The 12846-nt window shown below is 55.8% G+C and overlaps 1 protein-coding gene across 1 annotated transcript in view; it reads left to right on the top strand.

Moving 5' to 3' along the window:
- Positions 1-279: 279 nt before the first annotated feature.
- The window catches only part of WDR86 (WD repeat domain 86), a 31285-nt gene continuing 18718 nt past the window's right edge, over positions 280-12846 (top strand). The window contains exons 1-2 of the mRNA XM_040464521.1: positions 280-456; positions 1052-1096. Coding sequence (XP_040320455.1) covers positions 280-456; positions 1052-1096 — 222 coding nt within the window. The remainder of the gene's footprint in view (positions 457-1051; positions 1097-12846) is intronic.

Here is a 12846-nt window from a genome sequence, read left to right as displayed (position 1 = left end):
GCCAGCTCCCCGTGGAGCCAGGATAGGGCAGAGCGCCTGTTAGGGGAGGGTCGGGGAGAAGCAAGGGGGGGCTGAGGCCGCCGCTCCCTCCCGGCTGTGCCTCTCCTGACTCAGCAGCCCCGGGGCGGCCAGGCCACGTGGTCTGCTCTGCAGCCAAACGCCTGACCCAGGGTTCATGAGTCTGCCTCTCTGGCTGATCTTGGCCTTGGGGTTTACGGGAAAGGCCCCTCTGAAAAGATGGGCTGGGCCTTAGGGACACATTGCCCGCTTGATCATGTAATGGGGGCTCAGAAGATTCGGGAATACGCGGACCCCGAGGCAGTGGAGGAGGAGACTTGGAAGGAGCCGTCAGGGCTGAAGACCATCGCTCCCGCGCCCAGCCTGCTCCCGGGGCTGGGGCTGGGCAGACCCAGGGGCCTGGCTCCCTTCACCCCCTTGGGTGAACCCGTGGACCTTGTTTGTGGCCTCCGCCCTCTCCGGGACCCTGGGTCTACCCTGTTGGGGGTCTGAGCCAGGGGCAAGGGAGGGAGGAGCCTGTCCTGAAGGTGGTGGGGTTTCTGGGAATAAGAGGGTCCTCGCTCCGGACACCTGCCCACCCACACTTCAGTGTCCAGCCTCCCCTCCCCCGTGAGACAGGATGGGAGCCTGCGGGACACTAGCAGTGGCCCAGGTAACTTCTGCCCCCTGCCCGGGGCTCCCCACCAGAATCCTGAACCACGGAGCAGCCTGGACGGACCCCGGCTGTTCAGATGGACATAGAGATACTCGACAGGGAGAGGCCTCGGCTGCTGTCCTCCGCTGTGGGCTGGGCTCCTGGACACTCGGACAGGGTTTCGTGGAGATGAGGAAACTAAAGATGTCTGCTCCCCGCTGCACCCAGACCGAGGCGCCTGGCGGGAAGAGGGATGAGGGGCTGCGGCAGCCTGAATTGCTCCCAAGAGTTCTGACCGTTGGCTCAAGCTCGTGCTCCAGCTTTACAAACCCCCCTCACTCTGTGATCCTGGGGTCCCCTGCCCCCGCCCCACAGTTTGCCCCTTGACTGGCCACACAGGCTCCCGCCCCCTCCTCTCCACACATTTGGCTTGTGCTTTTCCGAGTAGGGGGAGGGGGTCCCAAACGGGAAGGACCCCTTCAGGCTGGCCACTCCCTCGGGACCTCTATGGGAAAGTACTTGAACCCTGTACTTTCTAGTCGACTAGAATCGGGCCGTGGACAGGCTGGGAGGGAGGGAAGCAGGGTCCCAGAAAGAAAACCAAAAACCTCCGGGGTGGGTTCTGCTGAGGGTTCTGAGTGAGGAAGAGTCTGTCCTAGGGGGCTGTGAGGGTGCCGTTGTCCCATTTCTGGGTTCGGCCCCCACACCCCGCGTTGCCCGCTGAGGGAGAAGTGGAAAAGGTGAGTCATCGGGGGGCTCCCACAGTTCACCCAGCACAACACCTGCCAAGATCCGGGTGGTGAAGGCATAGGGCCCCCATGAGTCTGCTGGGGGACCCCTCTAAGCAGAGAAGTTACAGCCCTGGGCGGCCATCCACCCCTCCAGGATGGGGAGAGGGTTGCCGTCCTGCCATTTGTGGATGGGGTCCACAAAGGGCGTGCCCTGCACCCCAAACGCCCCAACCTTCCTCCTTTCACCTCCAGCCCAGAGCGTGGAGCCCGGGAAGCCCCTGGCCGTGTGGGACTGAGGCCTGCCAGGTGCAGACCCCCTCCGTCCAGACCCTCCCTCCACGACAGGGCTCAGATCATGAACGTGGAAGAAACCACCACCACAGCAAACGGGTTCAGATCCCTAAGCCCGGAACGAATCAACATGTAAATACACCGTCACCCTGTCTGAGTGGGAGGAGGCTGGTATGAAGTCATGCTTTTGTTTTTCATTTCTCTGCCAGTTTGTTCAGGGAGGTGGAACTTTCCGTGTGAAGCCAGCCACCCTGCTCTGCACTTGTGTGGGCCCTGCCCCCGGCTAGGACCCTGTCCCTGCTCGGCTGGCCCCTCCGTGCTCCACTCGGGTCTGGGACGGGAATCTATGATGTTCCTTACTATGTACAGTAACCCCAAGGCCGGGGGAAGCAGGACCTGGTGTCCCCACTCACGGTGTGAAGGAGCAGTGTCAGAGGCACCCTGGGCTGCTGTAACAAATACCAGGACTGGGGGCTTAGACAGCAGAAGTTCACTTCCTTGCAGTTCCGAAGGCCAGAAGCCCAAGGTCAAGGTGTGGGCAGAATTGGTTTCTCCTGAGGCCTCTCTCCGTGGCTTGCCCATGGCAGTCTTCTGGCCGTGGTCTCTTCACGTGGCCACTTCTTCACGTGGTCTCTGCTCTGTGTGCCTCTGTGTCCTAATCTCTTCTATACCAGCGGTTTGGGATCAAGGGTCCCCCTGAACTACCTCATTTTAACTTAATTCCACCTTTAAAGATCCTGTCTCCAAATACAGTCACATTCTGAGGTCCTGAGGGTTAAGAGTTCAATATATAAATTTGGGGGGCCTACAGGGGCCGCCTGGGCGGCTCAGTAGGTTGAGCGACCGACTTCGGCTCAGGTCACGATCTCAAGGTCTGTGAGTTCGAGCCCCGTGTCGGGCTCTGTGCTGACAGCTTGGAGCCTGGAGCCTGCTTCAGATTCTCTGCCCCTCTCCTGCTTGTGCTCTCTCTCTCTCTCTTTCTCAAAAATAAACATTAAACAAAATTTTTTAAATTAAATTTGGGGGGCATACGTTTCAGCCCACAACACAAACCAAACAGCTTTGGGCCTCAGTTTCCTGCTCTGCGAAACGAGGGCAAATCTATCTGTTGCTCCAACTGTATACAGTTGTAGAAGCCAAGCCAGTAACCCACGAGAAGGTGCTGCATGAATATGGGTCATTGGCAGGAAGTGACGAGTGCGCTCAAGGTCACCCGGGACGTTGGGGAGCAGGGACAGACGGGTTCTGGTTCTGATGGACCCCACCCCGATGCTCTCTCTAGCATTCCCTTACGGTGTGACCTCGGACAGGTCACTGCTCCGTGCCTCAATTTCCCCTGCTGTGCGGTAGGGACAACAGCACCCCCTCCTGGGGATTACGTGAGGACTTCTGATGAAGGAAGCCCTCCCACGGGGTCAGGAGCTTGGCCCCCCTGTTCCTTCTCCGGCAGGCAGCCTCTGGGGAGCCAGGCCTAGCAGCCTTCCAGGCTTCCAGGTGTTCTGGAGGTTTCTCCTGAACTTGCCCCCACCCCCACCCCAACCCCGGCCCCAACCGCTCCCCTAGAACTAGGACTAGCGGCACCTCATTAACTGGTGATTGACCGCTTGCGCTCCTGGGTGACCTGCCCTCACCCCAGCCCCCCTGCGCCCTAATCTGTCAGCAAATCTGCTCTCTGTGCCATCCCCACCAGAGCGCTTGTGGGCAGGCGCGCAATTTGTCTGAAGTCCGTCCAGGGGATCGGGTAGACCGAGGGCCGGTGCCTTCTGAGGAGAGTCCCACATGCTTCACATACTTCTGTCCCCGCTCTGTGGTTTGGGAAGCCAGGACTTTCTCAAAGCCGTCCTGTCCCTCCTCCGTCCCCAGCCTGCGGCCCCCTGCCGACCAGGAACTGGCTGTTCCACAGTCAGACCCCAGGAAAAAATTTTCCCTTTGAAGCCCCAGGTGTTCCTGCCCGGGAGTGCTCTCTCTGCACAGCATCCCCCACCCCCTGCAGGTGACCCGGCTGTCCCCCTGGCGCACCACAGTCCCCGCTGGAGGCCTCCTGTCCCTGCCTCTGCCCCACCAGAGGAGTCCCTTCAGACCCCTACGTATCTTCCTCCCCCCTCAACAACCCATATGGGATTGCAATGAAAACCTGCTGCGGGGGAGGCTTTTCCAAAAATCTGGCTCGGGGTTTCCGTTTGGGAGGATGGAGACGACGCCCTGGAGACGGTGGTGATGGGCGCAGACATGAACGGACACCATGGGAGATCTGTTCCGTCATCACAATAAATACAAAAGTCTAGCCCCTCCTCGTTGCCAGGGTGCCAAGGGCTGCTGGGAGATCATCTGGACATGAAGGACCCTCCCCGGATTCTAGAGGATCCCGTGGGTGCCACCTGCCCACGCCGCCCCCTACCTGGAGAGTCTGTCCCCTCGTTCCTGATCTCAGTCGGTTCCCCCACCGAATGCAGGGGACATTGAAAGTGCACGAGGCAACCTTCCTTCCACAGGGTGGCTCGGGGAACCCGGGGCGAGGACTGGGCTGAGCCCCAACTTCCTGAGCCCCAGCCCCTGCTCAGCTGGGGGCGGCCCGGCGACACGAGAGGGATTGACTTGCCTGGCAGCCCGTGACCCCCGGACATGTAAAATGAGCAGTTTCGTAAACAGGATCTTGGCTTGCCCGCGGCCTGCGGCTAAGGCTAAGCCCCTCTCTGGAATCAGTGATTGAAAACATCCCGAAAGGGTCGAGCGGATCCTCGGCACAGGACCGAAAGGGACAGAAAGGACCTCCCTGGAAAGTGAGAGCAGCCCCTTGCTCAGGGTGGGTGAGGGGAGCGGTCAGAGGTGAGAACCCTGTTCCTGGTCCCTGTGTGCCCAGCGTCCCCCCGGGGCCACACACCCTGGGTGGAGGGTGGGGGCCCCATAGGGTGAGCCATCGACCATGATGGGAGGGCCCCTGTCCAACCGGAGAGGCTTTGGCTGTTGTGTGGGACTGCCCTGGTTGGGATGGATCCATACCACCTCTCCATGCATCTTGCCGGGCCCCCAGCATGCAGGGAGCCCACCATCTGGGGCTGAGAAAGGTGTCTCCTGGATCCCTTTCCCGTGGAGGATTTGGGGGGGGGGGCTTGTCCCTGGGTGCTGGGCTGCTTCACAGCTGCGACCCACAAGCAGCATCCTGGGATTCCTGATCGACATGGACAAGAAGGGCAGCAGGAAGAGGCACCACCCAGGAAATGGGGCTACTGGCCAGAAATCCTTTCCTGGGGCTCCGGAGAGAGCAGCAGCACCACCCCCCCCCCAAGACAGGGAGCACTCAACTGCCACTTTACACGTCGTGGGGCTGCGCACCAAAGCCAGGGGCGTCCGTCTTGAGCAAAAAAAAAATAAGGCAGAGAAAGCACGTGAAAGACATCTTGGGGATTTTGAAAAAGGGAGAAGGAAAAAAGGGGAGGCCAGGGTAAGGTGAGCGTCCACAGTGTTCTACGGGGTACAAAGTCCCGATTCTTTGAAAACAGCATCGGCTCCATGATGCCGAGTCCAAAAGATAAAAAGAAGCCAGTTTCCCAGGAGGAACGCAGCCATTCCTGGGACTCAAGCCAAAGAGACACTTCTTCCAGGGGTCCTTGGGACCCATGCTGCAATTCACAAGCAGCATCCTCAACATAGCCCTCTTGCAAAGAAAATAAGCTTCCTAGGATTTTTGTTACTAATACCCCGCAGGGCTAGGCCCACGGCGCCGTGCCAAAGTAAACTTTCTGTGGGGGCCAGTATTTTAACATCACTTGTTTATACAGGGACATTTAGCTGATTCTGAGTATATCTCACTGGGCTGTGAAGGCCGGACCTGACCATCCTTAGTTATCAGAATACACTAACAACAACACAGATAGTATTTATGGAGCCATTACGATGCCGAAACACTGTGCTGAACCATGCTTACACATAATGAACGGCGAGGGGTGGGGGTATGTTACTCTCTCTTTTATACTTGACATAGATTTAAACAGTCATTGTAACTTTTGCCGAAGTTGTACCATCCTTGCCAAAAACACAAGGGACCTCCGGCCTTCTGACTCCTGCCTACGGCCCCACAGCAGTGGTTTTCCTGCCTTTTTTTTTTTTTTGTTTTTTTAATGTTTGTTTATTTTTGAGAGACAGAGCACGAGCAGAGGAGGGGCAGAGAGAGAGGGAGACACAGAATCCGGAGCATGCTCCAGGCTCGGAGCTGTCAGCACAGAGTCCGACGTGGGGCTTGAACTCACAGACCTCGAGATCATGACCTGAGCTGAAGCCCAACACTCAACTGACTGAGCCACCCAGGCGCCCCAGTGATCTTTCTGCCTAAACCTGTTTGTGGGTCATTATATACAAGTGAAATGGCTGTGTCACAGAACAGTCCTCACACTCAGTATGGAGCTGAACATTGGTATTTTCTTTTAAAACAATGCTGGTCAGAGACCCACTAAATTTATCTCACAAGCCCCAGTGGATCACGATTCTCTAGTCTGAAAAACACTACTCAAAAAACAAACAAACAGGGGCGCTTGGGTGGCTCGGTCGGTTAAGTGTCCAACTTTGGCTCAGGTCACGATCTCACGGTTCATGAGTTCGAGCCCCGCATCGGGCTCTGTACTGACAGCTCAGAGCCTGGAGCCTGCTTCCAATTCTGTGTCTCCCTCTCTCTCTGCTCCTCCCCCGATCATGCTCTGTCTCTCTCCTTCAAAAATAAATTAAAAAAAACAAAACAAAAACAAAAAAACCACTACTCCACAAAGACCTAAGGAGATGTGACAGACATTGTGGACTAGCCAATCCAATCCCAGTCCTCTAACCTTGCCTGTCTTTACTGACACATCCGGGAAAGCCAACTACTTTTTTCCCTGCCTCCCTTGCATGGACGCAGCTCATGGACACAGCCATGGGAAAAGCTCTGGGCAATGGGATGAAAACCAAAGATTATTAAAAGGACTTCTAAAAAGGCTTTTGCTGTCTTGATAAAAAGCCCCTTCCCCCGGCATCCTGCCTTGAATGAAGATGTGATGCCAGGAGCCTGGGCAGCCTTCTTGTAACCATGAGAGCAAAGCAGAGAGAATATGGCTCCAGTCTCGTTAAGCTCCTAAACCTGGGTCAGCAGCCACCCTTGTTTATGTTAGAGAAATTAACCCCTATTTATTTTGCCAGTATTACGTTTTCTATCACTTACATGTGAAGGCGTTCCTAACCAATAACAAACAGTTCTTAATACGTACCTAGTTCTGTGCCTCACTGGTGACTATTGAGCACTTGCAGGGCACCTGGCTGGCTCAGTCAGTAGAGCACGTGACTCTTGATCTTGGGCTTGTAAATTTGAGCCCCACACTGGGTGTAAAAGAAAAGAACTTGCTTTTGGAAGTATGAAGACAGATGTTTTCTCAATCAACACCTATCATCAAACTGTTCATCTGTTCAAATGGGTATCCTCTGCCTAGTTTGTCCAAAGTAGTGACATATAAGGATAATGGGGACCACAGAGGTTCTATAAGTCTTCAGAACATCTTTTCTGCTCTGCAGAAAGTGCGCTAATAGTGTGATATCTGTATACAAAGGAGAGAAAATACGTGACTTAGCCTGTATCCGTGCCCCCCTCCCCCCGCCCGGCCTGGTCCACCCCAATCTGCTAACCTTCCTGGTGCCTAAGCCACACAGTTTGTGAACTTCGCTATGCCAGCCATAGGCAACGGATATGGAAGGAAAGAGCCGCCCTGGTAGAGGGTGGCAAAACATGGGGCCAAGTTACCGTCTGTGGCCCGCTGGAACCAGGCGCCCACTGGAACCGGCAGAGTTTCGAAGGACTGCACAGTTGCGGTCATAAAACACTTTTAGAAGGATGCAGAATGCAGACGCCATGGTGGAGAGTTGCTTCTCCAGCACCGGGTATTTGGATACACACCAAGATTACGTCTCACGACGTGCGTGGCGGAACCCAAGGCCTTCCGTGAACAGGCTAAAAATCTGGAGACAAAGTTTGGAGACCGATCCTGTAGATTGCCAAACGGAAACCCCAGTTGTATCCACCAACTTGCCAGGTCTTCTCATGAGAGGAGGACCATTGGGAGGGGGGTGGCGGGGGGATTTGGAGGACTTCGAGGACCCTCCCCACTCCCCTGAGGAAGATGCTTTTCCCTCGAAGAAGCAGTGAACAGCTTTCTGCGTGCTGTACCCCTCCTAGCTATTTCCCCAGTGACAGGCTTTTCGCGTGTATGGCTTAGACTAGAGGCAGAGATGCAGAATGCAGAGACAAGGCAAGGAGAGAGATACCCGGGGATATTGCAGGGGTCCCCGAATTTCCATCATCAGAAATCTGGAGAATGTGGGGATGGATTTTGAGGGTGCTTGGCCAAGAGGGAGGAACACGATTCTGGATCCGATTGAGGGTATGGACAAGACAATGTGGTGTTTGATGCGCCGGCTTGGGGACTGTGGTCTGTGTTCCAGCAACTTACTGGACGGGCTGATGCCAACTCGACGGCATTGAAATGGCACAGAAAGGCCAGGAGCCCTGGCATACATAACACAGGGGGCTTGGTTCTAACCAAGAGACAGGAATGCTGAGTTGGACCCATTCACACGTACCCACCTCACCCACCCTTGGCTGCTACCCCGAGGGCACCCATCTGATTCCCTACCCCCAACTTCCCCCTTGCCACAAGGAATAAATTGCTAACAGAAGTTCCGGAATCTTTAAAGGCTGTCTCTCAGGGGATGCTGCCAGGAGGGGCTGTGAAGAAACATCTGGTCTCCCAGGGGGTGGACGAGCATCTGCTGGAAGGTACAGTGGGTTGGGCCTCAGAGTGTAAGGCAGGCGCGGAGCTTGGGTCTCAGGGAGCCCTGTGACCTTCCAAGATCTCAGGCTCTGGGGGATGAACGGGCGATCTCCCAGAGTTGACTCTGGGAGCAATCCGTTGAAGTCTCCGTCCATCTGCAGAATCAGGAAGGTGAGGCAGCGTGTGAGAGGACCGCGCAATCCCCAGACCTGGCACTCTGGAAGATGCCCACCACGATGTCACAGGTACCTCCTGTGACTTCTTCCTGGTCTTTTAAAGTTAGACCTTGGGTCATTTCCTCAGATAGAGATGCCTGGGGGGAAGTAAATACTTAGACTTTTAAGGGGCCTAGCACACCACATGCGAGCGAGTCTCTGAGAGGACGGCCAGCAGAACGTGGGGAGCTATAGTTATTGACAAAGCGATCTCGCTGACTTCCGGGGGAAATGGGGCCCCCACAGAGCGGTGGCCTGGAGGGGTATGGATGCGACCCATGGACAGTGCCCAGACTCCAGTCCAGCCTCCCCTCTTGCTAGCTGTGTGAGCCTGGAAGGGTTAATGTCCCTCTGTGTCTCAGTTTCCCTACAGTAAGATGGCATATTAATAGTACCTCTGCAGAAGGTTATTATGGAGGGGCCCCTGGGAGAACGTGAGACTCTTGGTCTTGAAGTCGTGAGTTCGAGCCCCATGTTGGGCATAGAGATTGCTTAAAAATGTTATCGTGGGGGGCGCCTGGGTGGCTGGGTCGGTTAAGCGTCTGACTCTTGATTTTGGCTCAGGTCATGATCTCACGGTTCTTGAGACTGAGCCCCATGTCAGGCTCTGCCCTGACAGCGCGGAGCCTGCTAGGGATTCTCCCACTCTGCCCTCCCCCCGCTCATGTGCGTGCTCGCTTTCAAAATAAATAAATAAATACACATCTAAAAAATGTTACTGTAGGGTGCCTGGGTAACTCAGTTGGTTGGGTGTCACACTTCAGCTATGGGTCGTGATCTCGCAGTTCGTGAGTTCGAGCCCCACATCGGTTCTCTGCTGTCATGGCGGAGCCCGCTTCAGATCCTCTGTACCCGCCCCCGCCCCTCCCCTGCTCGTTCTCTTTCTCTCTCTCAAAATAAACAAATAAACTTTAAAAAATAAAAATTAAAAAAATGTTATTGTGAGGATAATAAGACCTGTAAAGCACTTGTAACACGTTCTAGCATATTCTCAGTGTTCAATAAATATTACTGTCATCGTTCTGATTGTCATACTCAGCAATGAAGATCACTGAGACGGCCACCGTCACACAGGCAGGGCCACCAAGGACTTGGGCCTCTCGGGGGTTAAGGTCTGGGTCTCCACAAAGTCCCGGCACGTCCTAATTCTTACCTTTCTTTAATTTGGATGCTCATTTCTTCCTTCGCCTGATATCCTTCTGACAGATTCCCTTCTCTTGCCTACACTCAGTAAGCTCAGTGTCTCTCACCACAACCAAAGAGTCCTGATGGACACCAGCTTGCTCCCAGCAAAACAAAGGCAGGTGTAGAGTTAATGGGTCAGCGGACCCTTGGCTTCCGGTTGGAAACACACGAAACTCATGTAAAATACGCGTAGTAGGATTAACAGCTCCAGTACGAATTAAACTTGGCTTCAGGATCCACACAGAGAACAAGCAAATGCATCATTTTGTGGGCAGTTAGAAATCTTCTGGAATGAGTGAAAACAGATGCTGCTAAACCAGCCTCCCTCCTTGTCCTTTCTAGTCACACACACACACACACACACACACACACGTACACACACACAAACAGGCACACATGCACACACACTCTAACCACGATGCCTTGCTGGGTCCGGTGTGAATAAAAGCCACTCACAAGAGGAGAGATGCCCACAGGCAGCATGTTCGAGATCTCTGCAGGAGGGCAGAAGTGTACCGGGCACCAAGAGACAGGCTGTGGGCCTGCTTATCTCCATCCACAGAGAAATGCACTTAGTGAGGCGCCCACAGATCCTCGTTGGAATATTCAGGGAAAGACACTCCTGCCAGACCTTTGCCTGAGATTTCTCTCCAGGAAAATTCAGTGGGATCGGAGAGAAAGGAACTACCACGAGCCTTCTGTGTCTTAGGCACTGAGGGATGGGCTTCCTCCCTTTAAGTCACTGATTCACTTGCATTATGTAGACAGATCATTTAGACATGAGCCTAACAGATCTGAATCTCCCACTCAACTGCGTGACTTTGTCTACTTAACCTCTCTAGGCCTCATTGTCCTCATCAGCAAAATCAGAAAGATAATATTTATCTCGAGTAGTTGTTATGGAAGTTCGAAGTTATTACACAATGTGCGATTGTGCCTGCCTTATCACTGTCACTTGATTATAGTGAAATACTGTAAAAATTCTGATAGCATAGGATGTTTTTGTTTGTTTGCTTAGTGTCTAGGGGAGGACAGAATACTTAGGAAAGATTTCTGCCAGCCTTGGAAATCATTCTTTTCCAGTCTGACCGTGGCGGCGGATACAGGGACCGGGTTTCACTTCTTCATCATCGGATGCACGCAAGATGCTGTTGAGAAGTGTGACTGGGTGGGTTAGTTTCAGGGAATTACTTGCAAGAGGCGTTAGCAGAGTTGGCCTGAAACTGGAAACCAGAGATGGTTGTTGCCTGTAGAGGGAAAGGTCAGGAGGCTTGGGAAGGTCTCTCTGTCCCAAATATCCCTCCCTCTGCCTCATAAAGGCTGAACTCTAGAATGTAAGCGAAAAGCTTTTTTCCTTTTCTTTTCGTTTTTCAAAAGCAAATGGTAGCTCAGCCAGTCCACGTCAAGAATTGTGTAGAATTCCTGTGTCAGGTGTGGAAGGACCCTGTGCTGGGGGCAGAGAGGGTAAAGGAATCAGACCAGGACCCCGAGGGAGGGAACAGCCCAGGGAGGGGGTCTTCTGTCTCCTTTGGGTTTTCTTCTGAGCACCTGTACGGCCAGCTGCCCATCAGTCTTCATACCTGGATGTTGCAATGGCATCCTGACGGTCACAGGTCCCAAGAGGAACTTACAGTCAGCCTGTGGGAGCATCTCTGAACCCAGTCCCTGTCTACGCAGTCTTAGAGTAGCAGACACCCCGGGGATCCTCCCTTCCTCCCTGCAAGCATCCAGTTTCCGAAGATACTTCAGGGTATCTGTCTTCCTCTCTCCTGCTGGATCCCACCCCATCCTGCCTCCTTTCAGTCCACCTCTACCTGTGTCTTCCTACAACTCCAAATCCCACTGCCCCCCACCCCTAAACCCTTCACTGGGGCCAGCTCCCCAAGCTGAACTGTAAACTGATTCACCAGATCGAATAAATTGTCCAGTGTGCCCTGGGACCCCAATATGGGGTTTGCTTTTGGTGTCTGGGCGTGGTCAGCCATTGGGAGAAGGTCCGGCCGGCTTTGCAAAGCTACCTGGCTCCGTTACCCCGCCCCTCGGGAAACCCTGCTACTTTTAGGACCTGGAGGATCCGAGTCGGAGTTGCGAGGGTGGGGGGTGGGGGCGTCACCCCTCCCCGCCCCCAGCGAAGCCGGCGGCGGAACGGCTCTAATGGGAACCAGCAGGCGTTCCGGGAGGGCTCCCATCCTGGGGTGTGGGATTCCCGCAGAGACCTCAGTGGACCGTCAGAGGAGCTGGGGTGGGATGGGGATGTCAAAAGACGGATCGGTAGGTGGGGGCCCCGCACCCCCAGCACGAGGACGGCGGAAGCCCGGCGCCGAGGACCCCGCGGCCGCGTGAATGGGTGAACCCGACCCCTCCGGGAAACCCTACCGCGCCGCTCTCCCCCGGCTCACCCGCCGCCACCCCACTGGCGGAACTTCTTTAGAATTCGGGGCGTGTGTGTGATTTCCCAGCGAGGGCGGGCCAGGGGCGCTCTCCAACCAGGGGACCGTCCTACAGCACCCCCATCAGGGCTGGGAGCCTGGAGCGGGGCAGCTTGCCCCGTGGTGGCGCGCAGCCGCCGGCCCGAGGGAGCTCCCGGGCGTGCGGGTCTCACCCCATCGGACCCCGCGTCCACCTCCGCCTCCCTCGTCCCGGCCTTCGGTCCCCGCCCGAAGGGGCAGCCGGGGGAGTCGCACGTGGGGCGGTGGGTCCGGAGGGCCGGGGTGGGGGCTGGGGCGCCGGCCGGCCGGGAAAGTGGGAGGGGACAGGTTGGGGGGTGGTCTCTGAGGAGGAGCCAGGCCGGACCGTATTGTTCCACACTCGCCGCCCCGAGCGCGCGGCGCCGGCCGGGGAGGGCGTGCGGGGCGCGGGGCGCTCGGCTTCCCGGGCTCCCCCTCCAACCCCCGCCGCGGGACCCCGCCAAGAGGCCCGAGCCTTCCGGCGCGCGCGGAGACGCCGCTGCCCGGGGGTCCTCGGAGGGAGGGGCCTGCCCAGGT

This window comes from Herpailurus yagouaroundi, unplaced genomic scaffold, assembly GCF_014898765.1.
Source record: "Herpailurus yagouaroundi ecotype Mexico unplaced genomic scaffold, PumYag 483, whole genome shotgun sequence".
Classification (NCBI taxonomy): Eukaryota; Metazoa; Chordata; class Mammalia; order Carnivora; family Felidae; genus Herpailurus; species Herpailurus yagouaroundi.
This window is presented reverse-complemented; position numbering and strand designations above follow the sequence as displayed.